Here is a 25,638-nt window from a genome sequence, read left to right on the forward strand (position 1 = left end):
ATTTATAAACTATCAAGGGCTCATGAGGGAGGGGGGGGCGGGGAGGGAGGGGAAAAATGAGGACCTAATGTCAGGGGTCTAAGTGGAGAGATAATGTTTTGAGAATGATGTACAAATGCGCTTTACGCAATTGATGTGTGTATGGATTGCGATAACAGTTGTATGAGCCCTTAATAAAATGTTAAAAAAATATTTTAAACAAAGACAATGTTGAAGCTTATTGCCTGGATGGTAATGTATCCAGTGTTAAGTGACCACATGTTTTGTTCACATTTTCCCACTTGTAAGGTCGTCTTAAGGGGCCCTGGCAGTGTTGTTGGGAAGCATTGGATTTCTGAACGCAAGGCCGGCTATTCAAATTTACTAGTCACTCCTGGGGAGAAAGATGAGGCTGTTTGCTTCCATAGAGATTTCCATTCATGGAAATCCTATGGGGTCTCTAGGTTTATGATTATCTTAATACCAGCACTTTCCCATTTCTGGGAAATGGGAAATGCATGAGAGAAAACTGTGTTTTTAAAGTGATTCTCATATTATTTTAGGTAAAAAGTCATTCTGAAAAGAAATTTAAAAGTTATTTGTTGATTATGTGGGTTTTTAATTGTGCCCCTCTAATTTTATGATGGAATCTTTGGGTGGGGAAAGCAGGCTCCACTGATAACCACAAGGGTGGAAGTTGAAGTCCACATAGAAGTACCTTGAGAAAAAAGCTTAGAGACGTACTTCTGAGAAAACAGCTGTTGAAAACCTTTAGAGTTCCATTCTAATGTAGATGGGGTTCTTATGATTGGCTTACTTGACAGCAACTTCAAAAGAAATACTATTAATAAAATCCAGCTAGTTATTTTCACATGTATAAACTTTTTCTGCCAACAGAGATTTGGGGCACTTTCGAGATTAATGAAAAATTTACCATAGATCTTTTGAATTCATCTTCTGCCATCTTCTCCAACTATACAACTGGGATTGAAATTCAAGTAAGCACATTTCACTTATTACCTAAGGAATTGCTTGCAAAATATCAGTTGAGATGATCTTAATTCAGTTAGCTGTGTTTAATAGATATTCTTAATTCTTACTCTTCAGTGAATTGTTACAGAACAGTTATTTGAGCATCTTCATTCTACATGAATTTTATCACTTGGCCTCTTCCCATTTTTATTGGGTTCAGTTTGACCCATTTATTTGGGTAGTTTTATACTAAGCCTTTGTTCTTACTTTTGTATTATATTTGTCCAACAAACATTTCCATGATCTAAGTCCAAGAAATGCATTCTGTAAGGTCTCTCTTGGCAGAGGGCAGGTGAGTGAGTTACTGAGCAAAACTCTGGACATCCCAGTGAAGTCATGTAAAACTGATATCTCTAAAGTGAACCAGAGACACATATAAACCCTAGATATATGAATAGATTTGGGGCTCACACTTAAGTCTAGCACCAATTTAGGAACAATTAGTTCTTATGACCTGGCCCTACGTGACACTCACCTCATGAAGATATGAGTGCGATGGTAAAGTGTGGTGAAGAAACTTTTCTCTTCAAAAGAAAAGAGCCTGGAGTTTTAAAGACTTGTCTTTAAAAAACCATCCATCTTAGTGAGGTATCAACTTAGTCCTGATGGAAGAGGCACAGCAGCCTGTGTGAGCCAAGCACTGTAAATAATAAAATCCAAGATCTGAGGAGGTCATGTAAAAACTAGATCAGGGCTCTGCCTGCCATGGTTAACAGGTGGTGCGTGCTGAAGACATGGGTATTTTGCAAAGAGAGTCCGTGTAAGTACCTGTGAATATTAATGACTGCTTATTTTTGAGAAGGAGGTAGATTTGGAGTGGATTTCTTATATTATATGGCACCAGATACATTCCTGATCCTAAATCATTGGTTACTCACTCTTTGCTAGCACCGCAAAAAGGCAAATGTTCGCATTTGTCTGTGCTTGTTCCAGTTTTATGATAAGCTAGCCCTTCCCACTGTATCTCTTTCCTTTGTTCAACAGTGTTGTTTGTTATTTTTTATCCGTGTTCATTTATTTTGTTGTTGTTCGAATGCCTTTGCCAAGTATGAGGCTAAATACTAGTATGTGGCCCTTTGTTCTTTTTATAAGCTTAAAGGCGTATACAAAAGGATTCAAGGTTTTGAGTCCATTCGGGTCACCCAATTTCGGTAAGTAACACAATAGCCCAAGAAGGGCATCCCTTGAATTGTCCCCACCCTGCAGAATGCCTGGTGCTTGTTTCCAAGTGACCTTGAGCGAAAACAGAGCCAAATCTAGTAGGATTCCTTCCTCCAGTAGACCAGGGTCTGTGATACTTTAAAAAGTCAGAAGGGTAGAACTTAGATTTCCATTAAAAGGAGATGAAATTACATGTCAAGGACCATTCTCCAAGCTTTGAAGCAGAGACCAAAATTGAAAAGCCACAGAAGTATGGCAGGGCATGGAAACAACCATGTATGTCTAGGAAGGGGGTCCCTATGTGGTATAATCAGTGTACTTGGCTGCTGATATTAGAAGTTCAAGTACACCCCAAGGTATCTTGGAAGAAATACCTGGCAATGTACTTCTGCAAAACCAGCCTCAGAGCACAGCTCTACTCCCGCAGTAATGAGGTCACCTGAAGCAGAGTCGGTCAAGGTCAGATTTTGTTTTCCTTAATGAAAGGAAGGGGTGAAGGGTGGAGCAGAGGGTTGTGGATGTGGAGGGGTGGGTTGTATTTTTCTTTCACAAAGAGCATGCAGAGTCATGGGGGAAAGAACCATATTTTTGTGTAAATATCATGCATGCTTCATAGTGCAAAACCCAATCGTCAATGTCTGCAATAAGGTCATTGTCTACAATAAGTAAAGAAATATTTAGTAAACGCTTCTTTGTTTACACTTTAGTGCTTTAGTGCCCAAAGTGATTTGGTTAGCTAGCCATGTGTGCATTGATCACCAACCATGACTAGATAGTCCACTTGATAGAGGAAATGGCTTAGAGGTCAAGGAACTTGACTTCTTACTGCCCCACCGCACTCCTAAGAGCTTAAAGAACAGTCCTAGCAAAATTTCAACAGCATTTTCTATAACGATAAGGCTCTGGGCATCATCCTTCAAGGCATTGCATGCTCTTATGGAAATGCTCTCATGAGACGTCTTCTTTGAAGAGCCATGCTAGGTAAGGAATGCTATGTTTTTCTCTGACATTAAAGTCTTCAAGAAGTTCCTGGAAACATTTCATTACCTTTTCATTTCATTTTTCCGCTAACTTTTTGAAGCTCTCCACCACCCCCATGTAATAAATTTCCTCTTTGATTTTCTTGCCAGAGAACTCATAACAAAATTGAAACTCCACCACAACATAAATGCATATGTGTGAGTATTCAAGATTCATATGCTTATCTTCATTGGCCCTAGCTTTCTATTTATATTTCTAACTTGTATCCCATGTGCACATCCTGTAAGTCGTCTCAAATAATTGGTTGTCAAAGTCACAATAAAATAGGCATAAACCTTAAACAGCATAACTGTATTTTGGTATCACTTTCTATCTACATGATTTAGAAAACCCATTCTTAAGCTCTAACTGCCTGCAATTGACCTGTCTGCCTGACAGGATTATTCATGTCCACGCCACCTCATTACTCAGGTAGGAGAGCACTTTGCAGATAGAAGTGCCATTGTGTCTTTCTTTTATAAGTCCTTCAATTATTTATTTCTTCTTTTGTGTGTTTAAAAACTTTCTTTTTACTATTAAAAGAGTTGCAATGAAAAAAATGCCATTTTGATGCAAACACATCGTGACCATGACTCCCTGAGCTGCAATTTGCATTCATTTATCCACTGCAAGTGGCAATTCCATGGTATCATGGAGACATTGAGTGCTGGTGCTTAGTGGGAGGGGTGTCCGTCATGAAATGATATTTAGTACCATGAATAATGATGATTTCTGTGACTGAGTGCTAGTCGTTTTAGTGGCACAGACCAAACCTTAGAACTATTTCATGCCGTATTGAGATATAATGCACATACAAGGACACATTAAAACGAAAGCCATGCTGGCCCCATGCCAATGAACAACCCAATCCCACCACCTCTCACCACTTGAGCTTCTACCCAACTAGTTCAAGCCACCACCATCTCTTCCTCAACTTGTCTTTCGCTTTCTCCACTTGGCACCTTCTTATCTATTTTCTACACGATAGCCAGAGTGGTTATCTCCAAAGTAAATCTGGCCAGGTCCCTGCCTTTTAATAAACAATAAAATCAAAACTCTCAGGCCCTCTGTGATCTGGCTCCTGGCAACCTCTCCTATCTAGCATCTCCTACTGCCTCTTGCTCATTAAATTAAACGATACTAGTCTTTAAGTGTGTCAGACAGGCATTTTCCCACCACAGGGTCAACAGTTGGAAACCACCAGCTGGGCCTTTCTACTCCTGTAAACCATCACCGCCTTGGAAACATACAGAAGCCGTTCTACCCAGTCCTGTAGGGTCACTATGAGCCAGGACTGAGTTGATGACAGTGATTTGGTTGTGGTTGTTGAGGGCCTCCCCATGTACTCTTCCCTCTGCCTGTCCTGGTAAATCAGGGCTCTCTGGATGGTTGGATTTTCCTCCTCATTCTTTTGCCCTTGATTTCAAAGATCCACCTCATAGGGAACCCCCCCCCCCACTATTTACATCAGGGCCCCACCCATACCTGCTGTTTCTGCCACAGTGCCTGTTTGTGTCGCTCACTCACACTTAACAAAATATACAATCACAGACCATTGTCCCTCATCCTTCATAAGTTTCATCTTTGAGAACGCACTCGCTGAAATGTATTTGTCACCCCAAAGCAATGCTCACCCTCTTTCATGGCCATTCACAGGCACATGCAGAGCTGAGCTCCTTGAGAAGCGCATTCCCAGCCGAGGTCAAAGGCAATGCTCTGCCTTCTGGTTTCCGCTGGCCCAGAGAAGACACAGGCCTTCTCACGAGCTACCTTATGCCGTGGGTTGTCCACGTTTGTGTGCTTCGGATTGGTGCGTGGCTGTGGTGTCTACAATGAGCCCAAGCGTGGTGCTGAAGTGCTGACCCGCACGAAAGACTGAGAAGTCCTTTCCAGAGAAAAGACTTTGTGAGATGAGCTTCGCTTTGCTCAGGTGTGAGTTCCAGTGCTGTTGACTGTGAACTCGGTGCGGACGCACCAATAATATATATGGAATGAAGTTGCCTCTCAATAGGAGCTCACACGTCAACAAAGATATGTATCAATCAGTTGATGACAAGGTAACCAGGGACTCACAGGACCTTCACCTAGCCTTTCTCCTAAGAGTCATGGTTTAGCTATTTGCCATTTCAGTGTTTAAGACACCTTTATAAAACCTAACCACTCTAGGTGACAAGAGCAGACTGAAGGAGTTCGGTGGGGATTTGGCTCTCACTTGCCTTTTCTGGTAGAATGCAAATACCATGAAGGTAGAGCTCAAGTCTGGTTGGCTTACTCCTCTCGACCCAAGGCATGCGTATACAGGGTGGGCACTGAGTCTCTGAACAAATGAGCCAATTTCATCCCCACCCACCACCCCCATGTGCACATTGCAGGGAAGGAAGATGCACCCTTGTTGGCTATGAAGTCATTGGGTCCAGCAGCCCCTCTGAGCTGCTGTCAGCCATTGAACGGGCGGCGGAGCAGGCCAGGGAAGCCCTTCACAAGCTGTTCCCGCTGGAAGATGACTCTTTCCGAGTTTTTGGACAAGGTAATACTGGCGTCCCACTCTCGGTGCAGATCACAGAGGCTTTTCAGCAGCAGCTCCACTGGGATCTCAGGAAGCAGATGGTAGAGGTTTACATTACAGAATTGTTCTCAAACTGACTTTCAGTAGAAATAGGCCCTGATTCCCCTCCACCGACCACCACCCTGATCACGATGCATCTCAGTTTCAACTGGCTGTTTCAGAGCCTTGCTGACTGATGATCTGACCTGCCCCTCTGGACGACTGATTTCCCTGCAGGCTGTGATGAAAATGAGTCCGTGATAGTTCACTGGAACACATATAGAAAGAGCTTAGGGATTGATTACGTGTCTAAATCAGAATCCAAGGAACCAGGGCAAGGATGCTCTTTTGGAGAGTTTGGAGAAGGCTGTGCAAGTCTTACACACACACACACACACACACACACACACACATACACACACACACACACACACACACACCACTATTTTTCTGGAAGTATTTTTATTTTCCTTTTACTCCTTGATCATAAAACATAAACTCCTGCAGTCAAAATTTCTGCCATTTCCTTTCAACAACGTGCATTCAACAAACACGCACTAAGTGTCTGAAGTGTGCCAAACTGGGCTCTAAGCATGTTGGGAATAGTCATGGGGGAAACACAACAAAAATCACAGCCCTGGAGGGGACGGGGATTTCTAGTCATTGTTTCTCTCTCCCAGTCCCAAACACGACAAAAATACACTACACAGCCAGGTGCAAGGAGAGCGAATGGCTGGTCACAACAAGAGAAAACTAAAGTTTAGAGGACTACAAAACTGGAAGTGTCCCTTCCAAATGGCAACTGCCATCTTCTGGCCATCTTGCTTGGCTCTAGAGAGTCTCTGGGAACCTTGGTGGCGTAGAGCTTACATGTTGGACTGCGATCCACAAGACAAATGGTTTGAAACCACCAGCCGCTCCTCGGGAGAAAGAGCAGGCTTTCGATTCTCGTCAAGAGTTTCAGTCTCAGAGACTGTGTAGGACAGTTCTGTCCCATAGAGTCATGATGAGTTGGGAGTACAGTCCCCAAGATTTTCTTATTTTCTGGGATCCCTCTGCAGACACATGTACTTCCCGAGACTCATCACACTCTGCCTTAGGTGTAGCCTCACACTGAGAAGTTCGTAGCCCACTGGAATCGGCATTGTTGACATAGATCTGGTACCTTGAGGGAGAGGGACAAGTCTTGGCTTCAGGAAGGAGGACAGGGAACTGAGAGGAAAGGATCTGGACATCAAACACGTCTCCATTTTGCCTGGATTTTGGTTCTGAAAATTAGCCTTTTAAAGGATTTGAATATTTCAACATGATTTACATAGAAGCCCCGTTGAGTCTAGAGCCACTTTCTCTGTCCTGTTGCCCTTCTTTGCCAGCCCAGTGTCACAACGTGGTCTTCGGGTATGGACTCCGGAATGGCGAGTACACCCTGCCCTGTAGCCAAGGCTACGTGGGGAGCATCACAGCCAGGTGCCAGTCCTCTGGGTGGCAGGTCACCAAGGAGTCCTGCGTGCTCTCTCAGCTGGAAGCCCTGAAAAAGGTGAAGTATTTTCACCCCACAGACGTGTCGTGCCTTTGATTTTCACAGTCAACGTGCTCCAGTGAACATGGCAAGGTAGAGGTTGACATGTATCAAGTTATATTGATGGTTGGTGGGCAGAAGACCAGGTAAGAGCCAACACCTCCCCCTACCCCCCCCAAATCCCCACAAAACCCAAAACCACCACCAACAACAACAAAACGGCCATTGGTTGTTGACTGGATTCCAACTTGAGGTGACCCAATGTGTGTCTGAATAGATTGTGCTCCACTAATTCAAAGACGTACAGGAAGAAGAAAATGGTCTAAAATTGATTGTGGTAAAGAAGATACAGTTCTTCTTGATCTGAGTGAATGATTGAATTGTAGGATATGTGGATTATGTCCCATTAAACTGTTTTTTTAATGTGACATCATTATCCTAAAAAGAAAGCGGGACATACAGGAAATTGTATACCCAATTAAAATCACATTTCACCTATACAACTTAGAAGAAGAACAGGACCAGTGCTCTCTACAGGTTTCAGGACGGTGGTTGCTCAGGATCAAATCGCCAGGCTCTGCAAGGCGGTGAGGGCAGGAGGGGAGGGCCTCGGTGGAAGCAGAGCGCGTGTGAAAAGATCAGAGGTAATGGTCCGGAGGGAACGGTACTTCAGAGGAGTGAACTGGCACTCAGGAGGCACATCCTGGGTGGTAGGATCCCAATGACGCTGGCACCCAAAGTCCAGAGGCTGAGAAGAAAAGGTCACAGCGCAGGGTGGGTCAGAAGCTCACAGGGCACAACAAATCAGATTGTGCACCTATCAGGAATCGGGGCAGAGGTAAGCATTCAGAGCGACAGAATGGCAAAGGATCTGATCTATTAAGTTCCTTTTATAGATTAGAAATGAAGGTCAAGGGGCCAAAGGTCACGCTGCCAGCTTTCATGTTGGGAATTGAGCACCTGATTCATAGTTCAGAGCTCTGAGCATCACATGATGTTCTCTTATTTTATATAGCTGATTTCTGACTCCTAGTGATCCTACAGGACAGAATTGAGCTCTTCTTTAAGGTTTTTAAAACTATCGGTCTGTATGATAATAAATGGCCCCATCTTTCTCCCAGGGAGAGCTTGGTAATTTCAAACATCTAACTTTTACTTCCCTACTGTGCCCCCGAGTCTCCTAATCTTCTCTCCAAAAGTGCCCATAGTGGAGGAACATGTAGTCAGACAGGAGGGAGCAGATGGAGAGTCTGAGAGACAAGGCAGAGGGCTTTTCAGACTCACTCTGGGCACTGTCTTAAAAGTGAACCTCTATAGTGAGCAGCAACCCTGTCCTAGCTGGAGACTCAGCATTGTAGTTAAGAACTCTGGGTCGGTACTTATCACGGGCCAGTGGAACACTGGCTTCTCCTTGGTTGTACCTCAGTTTCCATACCTGCAAACGAGGGAGAGGGCTTGTACTACATGGCCTCCAGGCTGTATTCTTCCTCTGATTGTCTTTAACTCAACTCTGGACATGGACAATATCCAGGACTAATCCACCTCAGCGATGCACTTGCCTGGCAGAGAAATCTGGGGTTGGGCAGATCCCAGATACCCTGGGCAGAGAAAGGCATTGTTGGCTGAGAAGAAACAGGAGGGGGACAGGTGGGATCTGGGTTTCTGAATGGACATGGGGTTGATTAGAAGAGCACCTTCTTCCTTCCCTTCCTTCCAAGGGAGCCCCAACCTGTGGAGGCAGATGGGAGATCCAGGGAAGAAGTAACTCTCTAAATCCAGCAATATCTTTTTTTAAAACCTTTTATGAGGGGCTCATACAACTGTCATTGCAATCCATACACACATCAATTGTGTAAAGCGCATTTGTACATCATTCTCAAAACATATGCTCTCCACTTAAACCCCCGGCAGGTTTTATAAGTAGGATAGCAAATTATATGACAATGATCATTCACAAATCTCTTCAAGTTTCCGTTTCCCCAACTCTACAATGAAATACCTCCCTCAAAGTGTGGTTGCGAAGATTGAACAAATCCCTGCAGAGCATTTAGCACAGGGTCTGGAATATAGAAACCACGAAATACTAACCATTGCTCTTCTGATCACTATCTGGTTGTCTGACATCATAACTCACTGCCATTAAGTCAATTCCAACTCATAGTGACCCTATGGGACAGGGTAGAACTTCTCCATGAGTTTCCAAGACTGTCACTCTACAGCAGCCTTTCGATTCTCGTCAAGAGTTTCAGTCTCAGAGACTGTGCAGGACAGTTCTGTCCCATAGAGTCACGATGAGTCAGGAGTACAGTCTCCAAGATTTTCTTATTTTCTGGGATCCCTCTGCAGACACAAGTACTTCCCGAGACTCATCACACTCTGCCTTAGGGTAGCCTAACACTGAGAAGCTCGTAGCCCACTGGAACCGACATTGTTGACATAGATCTGGTACCTTGAGGGAGAGGGACAAGTCTTGGCTTCAGGAAGGAGGACAGGGACTGAGAGGAAAGGATCTGGACATCAAACACGTCTCCATTTTGCCTGGATTTTGGTTCTGAAAATTAGCCTTTTAAAGGATTTGAATAAAAACAGCCTTGTTTTTATTTTAGAAACCCTTGAAAACGTTAGTTGTATATGGCCAAGAAATCCAAATGAAATGAGATCAAATATTGTTTTCTAGAGCTTGGACCCTTTTGTTTTTGTCATTTCTAGAATCTCAGCGTGATCGCAGACAACATCACAGAGGCTGCCGTGTCGTCCCTGGTGAAGAATCTTTCTACCATCCTTAAGCAAAACCCATCAACCACAGCTGGGAATCTAGCTTCGGTGGTGTCCCTTCTGGGAAACATCACCTCCCTGTCACTGGCAAGGCGTGTCAAGGTGTCCAATGCCACAATGGAGGTATGGCCTGCCTGTGCTTGAACGCTCACCTGAAATGCTCACTCTCATAGGAGAGGTGACAGATGCCTGAGTGGTGGGGAGCTGTCAGGAGAGAGTGAGGGACAGGTTAGGGGTCCTGATGAGAGCTCCATCACCTTCTCTGAAGGGCACAAGGGACTCATGGAAGTTCAAAAGAAGAGGGCAAAGTAAGTGAGTTTAAAGTAAGATAGCCAAAGCTGACTGAGGGGAAGGGATGAGCCTGCTTGATATAAGTGTCTACTTTTCATTATAGGTTTGCAATACAGTCATTATTTCCTGAGGCCATAACTCTGACTTTTCATAATGTGTGTGTGTGCCAGTGTGTGCAGCTTAAAGTCCCCTTTCTAGGCCGAGGTCTTCCTGATGGAGTTGGGCTATTTAAAAATTAACATAAAATGATACAAATACCTGAGCCTATAAGGCAGGGGTGGAACACATCCAGCTTATGGCTATATCAGGCTCTCAGAAACCATTAATGCTAGTTCACATCACATGCCTCACTGAAGAGAAGCAGTTCCCGCCATCACACACACCACACACACACACACACACACACACACACACACACACACACACGGCAAACTCACTGCCATCAAGTCAATGACACTCATAGCGACCCTGTAGGACAGGGTAGAACTGTCCCTGTGAGGTTCAGAGACTGTCACTCTTTAGGGGAGTAGAAAGCCTTTCCATCAAGGATGAGTTAGTGAAATGTTTGACCAGCATGAATGACCTGAAAATGAAGTTAAACATATTCAAATGGCCCCAGGCATAAAGAAGTTTCCCCACCCATGTTATAAGGAATGCAAATAAGCAGAAAGGAAGAGATATGATCTGTAATCTTGTTGTCCCCCTGGAACAGCCGCTGCTAGCATGTTTGCTCTAAGGCCCGGTGCCTGGAAGAGTGACAAGCGACATAAAGCAGTTACACACACAATTGTTAAATACATAACCTTCCAAGCATTTTAGATGCATGCATATTATATATAAAGCACAACATTTTATAAACTTAAATGATTCAATATATCATATTGGATGTGGCATATTTGCACCCTTGTACTTAATGAACATAATGTACATAATGTACACCCTTGTACATAATGAACTTTACATTAAAGATGGTATCAACTATATATTTCATAAACTTCCCAACATCAAAGAAAAAAGTACTTGCATATTTTTGCTTCTTTTCCTTTTAATCTGACCATATGTTGTTTATAAGAAACAACTAAAACAAATCACACACACACACACATAAAACAAAAACCCTAAAAAGGCTAAAACCAAAAGGAAGGGCAAGAACAGAGCAGACAGGCACATCCAAAGCAGGAAGAGGTTCCCTGGGACCTGGGTAGACCTGCACTCTGGTATCTGGGCCAAAAGGCAGAGAGAGTTGGGTTAAGGAGCTACTGAGTTGGAAGGCTAAGACACTAAGGCTCAGTTGCTGGGGAACCTAAGGTCCAATCAAGAGAGAGGGTCCTGTGGGAGCTGCTGAGAAAAGGAATACCGGAAACCAAGGGAGGGAAAAAGCCCTTTGCCCACAAGTCCACGCCAATTTCAACTCATGGTCACCCTGGGGAGTCAGAGTAGAAATGGGTTAGGCCAGGTGGACTAGAGAAACAAATCCAGAGACACTCATATGTTTACATGAAAGAGCCTTATACAAAGAAATAATCGTGCATCAATAAAACATCCGAGCCCTGTCCAACTCAAGTTCGTAAGTCTGCTACTAGTCTGTAAGCTCCTCTTCAGACTCACACAGCCACATGCAACGATGCAGGATGCAGGATGATCACAGGCCAGTGGGTGCCCAGTCTTGTGGATCCAATAGCAGTGGTGGCATCACAGGGCTTGAGCAGGTCACCATGTAGCTCCTCAACAGGAAGGTAAAGGCAGGGGGTGTGGGCGGGGAAGGGGGTACCTTCAGAGATCTGTTTATCTCCTTGGCTGCACCTCCAAATGAGGTCATCAAGCTGTGACCTGATTGTCAGACTTAACTCCACCCATAGCTTCTTACAGGTGCCATGTTGGCACAAAAAAACCCTATCATCAGAAGCGTGTTCCGTGGGGTTCTCAATGGCTGGTTGTCCAGAAGTGATTGTCAGGCCTTTGCCCAAGGTGTCTCTGGGTGGACTCCACCCACTAACTCTTTGGTCAGCAAATGGGCATATTTCCTGTTTGCTCCCCCTAGCGAACATTAGCCTAAGATTGACTCCCAGACCCCACCAGGCACTTCTTCCTTATCGCTCAGGCTCAGGCTTGTTTTATATTTGCTGATAAACCAATGAGAGCTATGGAAGCATAGTGTTTAAGTGCTGGCTCCTAACTGGAAGGTTGGCAGTTCGAATCTACCAGCTGCCCCAAGGGAGAATGCGATGGCCACCTTTTTCTGTACAGATTTACAGCCTTGGAAACCCTTGGGGGCAGTCACATTCTGACCTACAGGGTCACCAGGAAGTGAACTCAATGGTAATGGGTTTGGTGTTTGGATTTTAATAAACAACGAAGTGTATACAAATAAACATGAATTAAAACTTGGAGATTCAGGACCCGTATTTAGAACTTCTGAGGGAAGCAACCTAAATGTAAAGTGGGGAAAGCAGTTAAAAGAAAGAACTTAATCTTTGTGCTTCAGCTTTGAAGTTACACATCCATTTTCCACCTCACGAGGAGATGTACACTTGTGCAGCCCAAACGATGGGCTTCTTTTGTGTCTCTGGCGAAATCCCAGGGTGCTTGCAAATGCTCTGGGCTCATCACCCAGAATTAGACACTGCACCGTGCTTCACCCCCTAAGAAATGAGGGGGATTCAGAAAGTCTTTAGGGGAAATGCCATTATCTTTTAATTCCATGGTTCCACAAACTTTTTGACAGACCCTCATATGTATTGGAATTCCTACCCCTTACCTCAGGAAGTAATCCTATCAGGAACCAGGGCATTCTCTAAGGCCACATCAGCATAGGGTATTTTGAAAGCCAATCACTTTTGAGACTTAAACGGTAGATTAGGCACAGAAGGCAGCTGGTAAGAAAGTGATGGAGCTCGCCACAGAACACAGAGAAGAGAAAATGAAGAAGGCAAGGATTTCCCCCTAGAGCAGAGTCTCTCTGACACATAGGTCCCTAACTTACTTGGTCTACCACTGCTTTTTCAGGGGAAAAAAATTACTCATCACCCATCTGGTGAGAAAAACATTTGTAAGATCAAATGTCTGTCCAGCACCTCCCAGGGGACCGTATTACTCACTTTGGGAAGCGGTGTTTTAAAGAGTCAGTGCCCTGAGGGTGGACTTCTAGACCCCTGTACCATGAGAAAGTACCTTTCGGTCCAGGAAAACCATCCACGGTGACAGCAATCCAGGAGAACCAAGGGACCTGACAACATCACTATTTATTTCGTTCTGCCAACTCTCGATTCTTAACGCAGAGCTCCTGCGGGGCTGAGCAAGTGAACACAAGCTGATGGATGGGTCTTATTTGGTCCTGAACAGAGTCCATTTTTCTGGGCATTTTTTCTACCTTTAATAATAATGAGCCTCGGTGGTGTGGTGTAGCGGTTAACTACAATGTCAGTGGTTTGAAACCACCAGCCACCCTGCGGGAGAAAGATGAGGTTTTCTCCTCCTGTAAAGAATTACAGTCTTACAAACCCATAGGGGCTGATCTAACCTGTCCTCGAAGGTTGCTGGGCGTCGGAATTGACACGAGGGTAGTGAGTTTGTTTTTTGTAGGGGCGGGCTAAGGGTGATGACTGTCTACACTCTGGTCTTCGTTCTGTGTACTATCATTTACCCTTGTCTTTCAGGATGTCATCAATATCGTTGACCATATCCTGAATTCAGCCTCTCTCACCAACTGGACCCTACTACTGCAGGAAGAAAAACATGCCAGCTCACGGCTCCTGGAAGCGGTGGAGACCATCAGCACCCTGGTGCCTCCAACAGCCTTGCCCCTGAAGCTTTCTCGGGAATTTATTACCTGGAAAGGGAGCCCCGTGAGCAAAAGCAAACTGGAACAGGGCTACCACTTTCAGATGGAAATGTTCCCGGCAAATGCCTCCATGCCCGTCAGAGGGGAGGTGTTCATTGGGCCAGAGCAGTTCCGTAAGTCCCTTCCAGAAACTATTATCAGCCTGGCCTCGTTGAATCTGCGACACATTCTACCGAGCGCCCGACTTGAGAACGCTCGGATCAATGGGCCTGTGATATCCACTGTCATCCACAACTATTCCATACGTGAAGTTTTCCTGATCTTCTCCAAGATCGACCCAAACCTGAGCCAGCCCCATTGTGTGTTTTGGGATTTCAGCCGTTGGCAGTGGGACAGTGCAGGCTGCTCCCTAGTGAATGAGACTCCTGCCTCGGCGATGTGCCGGTGTACTCACCTGACCTCCTTCTCCTTGCTGATGTCACCCTTTGTCCCCACTGCCATCACCTCTGTTGTGCAGTGCATCACCTACGTGGGGCTGGGCGTCTCCATTGGCAGCCTCGTCTTATGCCTGATTCTTGAGGCTCTGTTTTGGAAGCACGTCCGGAAGAACCAAACGTCGCACACGCGTCACATTTGCATGGTGAACATAGCCCTGTCCCTCCTGATTGCTGACGTCTGGTTCATTGTCGCTGCTTCTGTGGACCCCGTGGCAACCCCTTCGGGATTCTGCGTAGCTGCAGTCTTTTTCACCCACTTCTTCTACCTCGCCTTGTTTTTCTGGATGCTCGTGCTTGGGGTCCTGCTAGCGTATCGGATCGTCCTCGTGTTCCACCACATGGCCCTGCCTGTGATGATGGCAGTCGGCTTCTGCCTGGGCTATGGGTGTCCCCTTGTGATATCTGTCATCACCATCGCTGTCACACTACCCAGCGATGGCTACCGAAGGAAAGACGTGTGTTGGCTTAACTGGTCGGATGGAAGCAAGCCTCTCCTGGCCTTTGCAATTCCTGCACTCACCATCGTGGGCGTGAATCTGACTGTGGTGCTGCTCGTGCTCCTGAAGCTCCGGAGGCCGGCTGTTGGAGAAGGGATGAGCCAGGATGACAAGGCCACGGCTCTCCGCATGGGGAAGAGCCTGCTCATTCTGACGCCTCTGCTGGGGCTCACCTGGGGCTTTGGCCTAGGGACCCTGGTGAATAGCCAAACCCTGGCGTGGCATGTTATTTTTGCTTTGCTCAATGCATTCCAGGTGAGAGGAATACGAATAATCTATTACGTCACCAGGAGCCCTGGGCACGTAATAGTTACTTATTGGGCGATCTGCAAGGTTAGCAATTCAAAACCTCAGGAGAGAGACCGGGGCTTTCTACTCCCATAAAGTGTTATAGTCTCGGAAACTCACAGAGGCAGTTTGACCCTGTCTTATAGCGTGACTGTGAGTCACCATTGACTTGATGGCAGTGAGTTTGGTTTCTGGGTTTTTTGGGTGTTTTTTTTTTAAGTTTTTTGAAATGTCAACCAGCAATTGGAATAAATATAGAGAATTCCAGGCACAAAAGTCATTTTAGTGGGATTTTCATCTCTCTTCCAGGCCTCAGTAGGACTATATCAAAAACTGCATGAAAAAAGAAAGGAAAAGAAAATCTATTTCCCCCCAATGGTTACAATGATATTGAAACAGAACATTTGAATTCTCCAGCAGTCCATTCCCAAGGTGTGAAATGAAGGGCTTTGAGTTCACATAACTAACAGGAATCCCTCTTGCTGTCGAGGGAACCCTCCTTTCCCTGAGCAGCCCTCTATGGGAAAGCACGCCGAGAAAGGGGAATTCATCCTGAGGACTGTGGAGTCTGCAGGGAGCAAAGGAATGTCTTAGAGTGCCACAGAGCAGACGCCGGCAGGAGACAGACAGGAGACTGTTTTTATAAATAAAGTTTTATTGGGACATCCATGCCCACCGTTTGCATCTGCTTTTGCTCTACAGTGGTACAGTAGAAAAATTCTGACAGAGACCAAATGGCCTACAGGGCTTACAGTTTTATCTCTGGCCCTTTACAGAAATCTTTGCCAACCTCTGCTACAGAAGATGGGTTTTACATGTCACAACTAGAGCATTCTGAGAGCAGGTGGACAAAGTCATTCTTAAGGTTTGATGAACCTGGAAGAGAGCCATCAATTCATCCCAAAGAGGTCTTACCTGCCCATCTGTGAACAGTGAGGACACAGGGAAGTGGGGATTTGTGTGCTGCACTTAAATGAATCGAGCTCCACTACACCACGTTCCCAGCTGTGTGACCTCTGATAGATAACCTAATCTCTTTGTTCCTAAATTCCTCAGTTAAAAGGAGATAATTATTATTAATATATTATACAGTGAGGAATAATGAGAGTTTCGCACTTAGTACGGTGTCAGACAGACAGTAATTGCTTCTAAGTGTTTTCTGATGATAGCTGATTTCTCATATTCTTTCAGCACAGGTTAACTTTTAGGAAGTCGTGGGAACCTTGTGGGGAGCCCTGGTGGTATAGTGGTCATATATTGGGCAGTTAACCACAAGTTGATCAGTTTGAAACCACTAGCTACTGCTCCGTGGGAGTAAGACGAGGCTTTCTACTCCTGTGAAGAGTTACAGTCTCAGAAACCCACAGGGGCAGTTCTACTCTGTCCTTTAGGACCCCTGTGGTTTGGCATCAGCTCAATGGCAGTGAGTTTGGGTTTGGGGGGAATCCTCACAGGAAGGAGCCCTGGCGGAGTAGTGGGTTGAGTGTTGGGCTGCTAACCAAAAGGTCAGCAATGAGAAACCACCAGCCACTCCTTGGGACCCAGATGAGGCTTTCTACTCTGTAAAGACTTAATAGTCTTGGACGCTTGAAGGGGCAGTTCTAGAGGGTCATGATGAGTCAGAGTTGACTTGATGGCATGGGTTTAGAGAAGCCCTGGTAACCTCGTGTAGGGGGTAGTAGGACCCCTGCTGGGCCTGTCAGAGAAGGATTGGACTACTAATCACACGGTTGACTGAACCCACCAATTGTTCCTTGGGAGAAGAAGGAGGCTTTCTATTCCTATGTAGATCAACAGCCTTGGAAACCAAAGAGGGCCATTTTCCTGTATCAGGTCACTACGGTTCAGAATTAACTCAATGGCATTGAGTTTGGTTTTCGAGCTTTTGGAAGAGCCCTGGGAGGGCGGCGGTTAAATGTTCGCTGTGTGAATCCCTCAAGAGACCATCCGGCAGGCTGCTTCCATAAAGACCACAGCTTTGGGAGCCCCATGGGAGGTTCTACTCTGTCCTGGAGGGTGGCAATGAGTCAGAATGGGCCCAACAGCAATGGGTCAGAGATCACAATCATGGAAAGCCAGCACAGGAGGATAACACCCTTTAGAGGGATGGCCTCAAGCAGTAGGAGGGTCCCAGAAGGGTTTCCCTGTACTTGAGGGATAGGGTGCTGCCACAGGCCAACTCTCCCAAAGACTTTAGGGTTGGTCTTCAGTTTCTGCTGCCATTATACATGCTTAGCAAATGTTTAAGAAATGCCTGGTCGATTGAGCCAGAAGCAAATGGTTGGGGATGACACCATGGGAGGTACATGAAATTCCACATGCATTTAAAACTCCAGTCACTCAATTGCTTGCTTATGCATAGCGTAAACCAAATGTTTGAGTTGTGCCAAGCACTGTAGAAGTCATGGTGCCCTCACCTTTGAGAAGGCCACAGTCTAATATTGAGGCAGACCAGAAAAGAAGCTTAATGTTGGTTGACAAAATCGCATTATAGATACAGACTCAAGTATACAATGACCATGATGGTTTTCTTCCTTTTTTCTTTTTAAAGGGATTGTTCATCTTGTGTTTTGGAATATTCTTGGATAGTAAGGTATGTGCAATCATTTTTTTCTTTGCCCTCAAACCCAAGCATCTTTAAACCTCACCCCTTCAGTTTAGGAGCCTCATTTCAATAATTAGAAGGTTTAGACAATGGGTACTCTTGGAAAAATATTCCAAGCTATTTAAAAAGAGATATTCCATCAAGAGACAAAAAAAATTCCATTGGTTACTGGTGATGATAAAGCTAGATAGAACTAAGCACAGCATATATTGTGAAGAGTAGATACCACCTTGAAGGGGGCGTTTTTAATCTTGAACTTTTACACATGAAATCGTGGGTTGGCAGTAACCCAAGAACAACATTGTCTTCCTTCGGAGCAAAATCCCATCACATCTTCAGTTCACTTATCCACCTACTTAGAATATGCTTAGAGGTGCATCTACTTCGATAGGTGTAAAGTTTTAAAGAAATGTTAAAATAGCCCCACCACATTAAGTAAAGTAGGAGAACCTTCATGGTATAGTGGGTTACGCGTAAGGCCACTACTGGAAAGTCAACAGTTCGAAATCACCAGCTACTCCTCTACAGAAAGATGAGGCTCTCTACAGCAGTCAAAAGCTACAGTTCCAAAAACCCACAGAGGTAGTTCTCTCCTGCCCTGTAGGGTCATTGTGAGTCAGAATTGGCTTGATGGCATTGAGTTATTTTTTATTTTAAGTAAAATGCTTCATGAATGACCAGCAGATTAGCTGAAGTCTAATAGAAAAGGAAAATATAAGGTAAAAAGTTTTACACTGTTTTCCCAAACCTTGAATAACTGTGGAGAAGTAAAAGCAGCTGAGTAATAAATATGAAAGACTCTAATGAGAAAATAAAGATAATTGATAATTCATACAATTATTAGGCACACTCAAGCACTATTTACAAAGAAGCAATTTTGTTATTGTTTTAATTTAATGCTGTACTGAGCTAAATCATTTCTTTGTTTGCGCCATTCATATGATGAGGAAACTGTTCACTTAGAACATAAATGTCAATTTAGTCATTTATTGTCAATTACAAATGTCTAGAATCTGGTTTATTATGGGTTTTGGTACTTTTGTTCTTTGTTTAACTCTAGTTTTGTTTATAGGAAAGAGTCTATGAAAGCAAATCCTTTTACCAGATATCTATGTTTATGGTCTATTAAATGCTCCCAAGAAATACTGCTGTTAATTTTTAGTTATACAGCTTTGTTTTATTGTTGTTGTTCATACTTGATTATATACACGTGTCTCCCCAACACTTCTTTGTTATCTTTATAGCTTCGACAACTTCTGTTCAACAAGCTATCCCCATTAATCTCTTGGAAGCACTCATCACAGGTAATTATCTCCCACTGCGATGGGGAACAGAACAAGGGACTACTTAGCATGGTTTAAAATCAGGAAAATGGCATCAGGGTTATATTCTCTCGTTGTACTTATTCAATCTATACACTGAGCAAAGAGTCAGAGAAGCTGGGTGATAGGAAAAAGAATGCAGTAAAAGGACTGGTGGAAGGCTTATTGAAGAAGCTGTAATGTGCAGATGACACACCTTGCTTGCTGAAAGTGAGGGGAATTTGAAGCACTTGCTAATGAAATGAAGATCCAGGTTGCAGCTTTCAGTAATGGATTGCAACTCAGTGTAAAGAAGACCAAGATTCTCCCAAGTGGCCCAATAGAAAACATCATGATAAAGGGACAAAAGATTGAAGTTGTCAAGGATTGTTTCTACAGTCTATACTCACAGAAGCAGCTGTCAAGAGATCAATAGACATGCTGCATTAGGTAAATCTGTTGCACAAGACCACTTTAAAGTGTTGAAAAGCAAGGATGGTAATTTGAGGACTAAACGTTTGCCTGACCCAACCCATGGTATTTTCAATTGCCCCATATACATATGAAAGTTGTACATTGGCAAAGGAAGACCAAAGAAAAATCACTGCAGTTGAATTAGTGTTTGCCAGGAAGGTTGAAGTACCGTGGAATGCCAAAAGAACAAACAGCTTAGCCATGGAAAATGTACAGCCAGAATGCTCCTTAGAGGCAAGGGTGGTGAATCTTTTTGTCTCACGTGCCTTGGACAAGCTGTCAGGAGAAGGCACTCCCTGGAGAAGGTTATCATGCTTGGTAAAGTAGAGCAAGAGCAGACAAGAGGAATGCCCTTTACAAGAAGGACTGATACAGTGGCTCCAGCAGTGGGCTCAAACCAGTGGTGAGTTTATTGTCAAATAATTCAACAACTAGTGTGCTGCCCTCATGACCACTTCAAGTTTTGAAAACTGATATACCGAAAGGTAGTTTATTATTGCATGCAGTTAAAACTTAGGTAAGAACAATAAAAAGGTACACAAAACTAGATTCTGTTATAACAAAGAGTTTTAGAATACTTCATAATACCTGCTGAAAAAGAGTAGAACTATTCTTTTAGATATTCCCATACTGCTTCTTTAGCATCCTCACTTGCAATATTCTTTGCTTTTATCCGAGCTTCACCAGCTGTGTGATTTATCCTTAGCCATCTTTTCACTGCAGGAGTAGGACCCCGTTCTTTCAGAGGTAGGCCAATATGACAACAGTCACTGTGTTTGCTATTACAAACAGGCGACTTCTCTTCTCTGAACGTATTATGTCCATCTTTGAAAACCCCTTTCCACTTCTGTTGAATTCACAGCAATTGTTCTGACAATATTTCAGCTCTTTGAACACTTTCAGGAATCATATCATTCACTCATAAGATCCTGTGGGAACTTGAGGCATCATAACACAAAGCTGAAATGATTACTTGGCACTCTTTACGTTTTATGTTTATTTACTGAGTTAATAAATGCAATGAAATAAAAATGTTGTATTTCATCAAAAGTCTAATGAGTTTTATGAAATGAATAAACCAACAATATAAGCATACTTGCATCTAATTTTTTATACGTATGGACAGAATAAACACGACTATAAAGGCTTAGAATACACTGTTGCACATTGAATGTTAAAAAAGAGTAAGGAATGTGAATTTGTGATTTCCACATTGGGTAGCTGCCCAGACACCCATCTTAGAACCCTGATCACAAGTTCCATCTTAACAAATGGTTCACTGAACACAACCAGAAAATTAGCTTTTATCAGTTCTAGTGAACTGCTGTGAACCAGCTGAGTCCCATCATCAGCTCAAACATAAGAATGATCGTGAAGCTTGTGCGGGACCGGGCAATGCTTCCTCTGTTACAGAGAGAACTGCTGTGCGTTGGCACAGACTCGATGGCCCATCACAACAAAAGCCATCCTGGCCAAATGCATGACATGCTAGTTTGTTTTTGTTTTAACCTTGTATTGTGAATTTGGCAGAGGCTGACTGATCAGATCCTCTGTTTTTGTGTTCTACCACTTTAACGATGTCTCCCCCTGCCCTACCTTTTTCCATCTCCCTTTTGCCAGATACTATCTTCCCCTTCACCAAGTTGACACCTCTCTACTCCCTCCCCTCCCTTCCGATCTCACCCATGGTAACCACCAAAGTCGGCTCCTTTTGGTCTGATCAGCTGTAGCTTCATTTAAAAAATAACAGTCGCCTCATAGCATATTTGTCCCTTTCTGTTTGACTGACTCCACTCCAGTTTTGCAGTCTCCTCTTTATGCAGTCCCACAATGAGCCCATTGTTGGGTAAACCCCTTGCGTTTCTCCCTCTGCTGTATTCCTGTTGCCTGGCACAGCGGCTGGCACATGATTGCTACTCGGCAGAGAGTTGGGGAGGGCATGCGTACAAGAAGCCATGATGGTGGTGGCATGGAAAGCTACCAGGATGAGCAGGCTTGCTGCCTGTGGGCGCTCATGATAGGGAACATCTCTGCACTACATTGTTTGACCGCGTTCCCATGAGTCTCCTCCAAGCTAGAACCAGTAGGTCTCTTTTCTCTGTCTGACTGCCTGGACCCTCAGGAATCCATGCTTTCTTCTCATCCGCGGTAGAAAGGAGGTTTTGTTACACTTTTTAATGTTCAAAACATTTTCTAAATTTTATCTCTTAAGCTGGCACTGTGCTATTGGCGATGTTAGGGCGTCAGTCTATAAGCTGATAGGTCCATATGAAAACACAGGATTCCTCTTTCATCCTTTAGCACATAAGCGCAATTCATGTGAAAACAGTAAAATGAGAAACCAATGGTGGGGCACACCCCACACCCATCAGTACAAGAAGGTCCTTTCAGACAAGGGTCTGACATGTTTGAGACAATCAAGGGATATACAGCATCCAAACCTACAGGGGTGCTTAGACATTCTCTCAAGGGCAATAAAATCTTTGAAATGAATGCCAAGGAGGACATGATGCATCAACCTTGACCGTATTCCTGAGCCTGCATTTTACAGTACAGGGCATTGCTGTAAATCTGGGAGCACTGGCCCGAGAGCTGGCACCCTGACCTGTGCTTCTGTCACCAAGCAGCTGAGTCTCAATTTTCTCAACTTGGGCTAATAACCACAAGATCGGCAGTTTGGAATCATGAGCCGCTCCTTGGGAGAAAGATGAAGCTTTCCTCTTCAGTAAAGATTCTCAGTCTTGGAAACCCATGGGAGCACTTCTGTTCTGTCCTGTGTGGTCACTATGAGTTGGGATAAAGTAGAAGGCAGTGAGTGAGTGAGTAGGAAAAAAAATGTGGACTAAGACTTCTTGTTCTCAGCACTCTTGAAGGAACGCTTCATGAAAATAATACTCCTCATGGCCATAATGACTTGTTTTCCTTCTGTGCAGCAAAACGAATCTGAATTAACGTTCAAGCCCAGATTCTCCAATTCTTTCAACCCATTGCAACACAAAGGTAAGTTACAATCAAACCCTAAGTAAGAAAAGCTGGGAAGAGAGGATACAACTACATCCTATAATGAAAATGTGATGCCAACTGAGAAAAATTACTATCAGCTGGCTATGTGTCCCAAGTTCATTGGATTGTGTGCTCAAGATGGCTGGACAGTTTGGGGGCATCTGTTGCTGATAGAAACCAGCAACAGTGATACCCTTCACTTCATCATAGCGTGTCCATCCTTAAGCCCATTTCCTCGCTAGACATGACTCCATGTAGATCTATGGCATCTCATGAAGTGTGGTGAAACTAACAGCCGTCACTGTCAGATCCAGGCTGTACTGGCTGAGAGAGCGCTTGCTTCTCTCTCTAAAGCCGGAATTGTTCACCTGTTTACACATTGGCCATTAGTAAGTCTATGGTCTTCAGCTAGAGGAAGACGGATATTTAAACATTACAAATAGGGATAGCCTTCCTGGAAGAGAAGGAGGGAGAGCAGACATTGCACTGCTCCTGGAAGTTAAGAATCTGAGTCCCACTCCATGTCAAATTCTGTTCATATACTCCTAAGCTTAGGCAAATGAGCAACTCATTTCCCATGAAAATATTTCAGTTCCAAAATTCAAGTGTCTCTGAAGATCCACACACCTAGAACGCTTGGTTCTTCTTATCACTGCAACCAACAAGCTTGTGTGTTTTTTACAAGTTTCTTCTTTTAAAGGAGTCTGGTGGTACTCTGGGTTAGGTGTTGAGCTGCTAACCCCAAAGTTAGCAGTTCCAACCAACTAGCCCCTCTGTGAGAGAAAGCCGAGGCTACTCGTCTCAGAAACCCTTTCAAGATAGGGAGATTGTGAGTCAGAACCAATTTGATGGCAGTAGGTTTTGGGTTCACCTTTTTGGAGGATACTGGGTGGTGCCAATGGTTTGCTCTGGACTTCTAACCTAAAAGTCTTGTTTATGGGCCCACCTAACCTCCCCATCAGAAGGAAGGCCTGGTGATCTGCTTCTGTAGAGTTGTTCTACTCTGTAACATATGAACTGCAAAGGACGTCATGGCAATGGGATCACCTTTGGGGACAAGTGTTACCCCATCACTTAAAATGAACCAAACAAACAAAAACACCAAACGCACTGCCATCAAGTCCATGCTGACTCACAGTGACCCTGAAGGACAGAGTAGAGCCTTGCCCTGGTGAGTTTCCAGACCGTAACTGTCTATGGGAGTAGAAAGCCTAGTGTTTCTCCTGCAGAGCAGCTGGTGGGTTTGAACTACTGACCTCTCGGGTCGCAGCCCAATGCACAACCCCTACGCCAACATAGCCAAGCAATAATCTGTTCCCCTTTCCCTTCTCAGGCATATATTCTCTTTCGCATACTGGAGACTCCTCAAACGACGTCATGCTAACTCAATTTTTATCAACGGAATAAGACTAGGAACCATAAAATCAAGGGGGAACAAATGGAGCAGTTTGACATTTGGAGCGAAATGTCAGGGAAGAGATCGTGCCCAGAATTGGATGGGACTTTCTGTATTTAGGGGTCTGGCAACAAAATGAGATCTCTGAGTCTTCATCGCCGCCTCCTTTATCTTCAAGGAAATGGAAAGAAGATGATTTTTCAGGTGGTTTGATTCTGAAAAATTGCTCCAAAATTACAGAAGAATCTATTTTGTTAGAGTATATGTCACGTGCACCTGCTTCTCACTGCTTTCAAAGGTGGCTTTCCTTGTCATGAAAGAGCATGATTCACGAGCATTGTCCAGATGCTAAAAGTGTCATGAAACCGCCTCAGATAAACAGACAGGCTGCCACGGTCTTGCCACAAAGCCATTGGTGAAAAATTCTTGCAGTAAAGCTTTACCTCTCAAGGTTTTAAGTTGAATTTTAGGCCATTTTTGGGTCCCCTCCCCTTTCTTTTTGTTCAGCCACTTTCATGCTGAGAGTTCTCCAGAAATAAACATGGGAGCTTCCATTCCAGAGAGCTTGGTAGCCATGGATCAAGAAGTGTAATAATGTCACTTCCCTGCTTCAAACTGCACTTTGGTCTGCTTCCAGCCGAGGGAAGGCAGCTGTCCCAGGGGACACCGAAGGCAGAGCTGAAGAAAGGGAGAGTTAGAGAACCGAAAAGACTCGCCTGGAAGTCTGAGGAGGGAACCTGGACTTTCTCGGGCTTTGGATTCCTGCTCCATTAGGGCAGCCCCATGATGGCCTTGAAAATGACCTACCATCTTAAGAGGTCTTTCTCGAGTCAGATATATTGTTCATCATGCCCAGAATTCTCTGTTTGTAAGAAGCAATCGAGGGGCGTTTGGTTACTTGCTTTCTGGGAACCATCACAAGGATTTACTTTCTTTTATTTTTTATGGAGGGCTCTTACTGCTCTTATAAAAATCCATACATCAATTGTATCAAGACCATTGGTACATATGTTACCATCATCACTTTCAAAACATTTTCTTTCTACTTGAGCCCTTGGTATCAGCTCCTCTTTTGTCCTACCTTTCCCACCCTCCCACCCTTGTGACCCTTGATAAATTATTATTGTTTTCATATCTTACATGGTCTGCTGTCTCTCTTCACCCACATTTCTGTTGTTCATCCCCCTCGGTATGTGTGTGTGTGTATGGTTTTTACATTGATCCTTGCTATCGGTTCCCCCTTGCTCCCTGTTCTCCCCCATCTTCCCCTACCCTCATTGTATCACTACTCTCATTACTGTTCCTGGGGAGAGGGCTATCTGTCCTGGATTCTGTGTGTTGAGAGCTCTTATCTCTACCAATATACATGCTCTGGTCTAGATGGGTTTATAAGGTAGAACTAGGGTCATAATAGCGGGGGGCAGGGGAGGAAGCACTAAAGAACTAGAGGAATATTGTGAGTTTCATCAGTGTT

The 25,638-nt window shown here is 44.3% G+C and overlaps 1 protein-coding gene across 1 annotated transcript in view; it reads left to right on the plus strand.

The window, feature by feature from the left end:
* Nucleotides 1-25,133, plus strand: part of ADGRF1 (adhesion G protein-coupled receptor F1) — a 39,805-nt gene extending 14,672 nt beyond the window's left edge. The window contains exons 6-16 of the mRNA XM_045294895.1: nucleotides 877-977; nucleotides 2,104-2,162; nucleotides 3,303-3,350; nucleotides 5,565-5,719; nucleotides 7,111-7,274; nucleotides 9,966-10,154; nucleotides 13,979-15,352; nucleotides 17,937-17,978; nucleotides 19,235-19,294; nucleotides 22,699-22,765; nucleotides 24,102-25,133. Of these exons, the coding sequence (XP_045150830.1) occupies nucleotides 877-977; nucleotides 2,104-2,162; nucleotides 3,303-3,350; nucleotides 5,565-5,719; nucleotides 7,111-7,274; nucleotides 9,966-10,154; nucleotides 13,979-15,352; nucleotides 17,937-17,978; nucleotides 19,235-19,294; nucleotides 22,699-22,765; nucleotides 24,102-24,175 (2,333 nt within the window). The 3' untranslated portion in view covers nucleotides 24,176-25,133. The remainder of the gene's footprint in view (nucleotides 1-876; nucleotides 978-2,103; nucleotides 2,163-3,302; nucleotides 3,351-5,564; nucleotides 5,720-7,110; nucleotides 7,275-9,965; nucleotides 10,155-13,978; nucleotides 15,353-17,936; nucleotides 17,979-19,234; nucleotides 19,295-22,698; nucleotides 22,766-24,101) is intronic.
* The last annotated feature ends 505 nt before the right edge of the window (nucleotides 25,134-25,638 follow it).

This window comes from Echinops telfairi, unplaced genomic scaffold (assembly GCF_000313985.2).
Source record: "Echinops telfairi isolate 266 unplaced genomic scaffold, ASM31398v2 ScPeMD7_3533;HRSCAF=4204_1, whole genome shotgun sequence".
NCBI classification, from domain to species: Eukaryota; Metazoa; Chordata; class Mammalia; order Afrosoricida; family Tenrecidae; genus Echinops; species Echinops telfairi.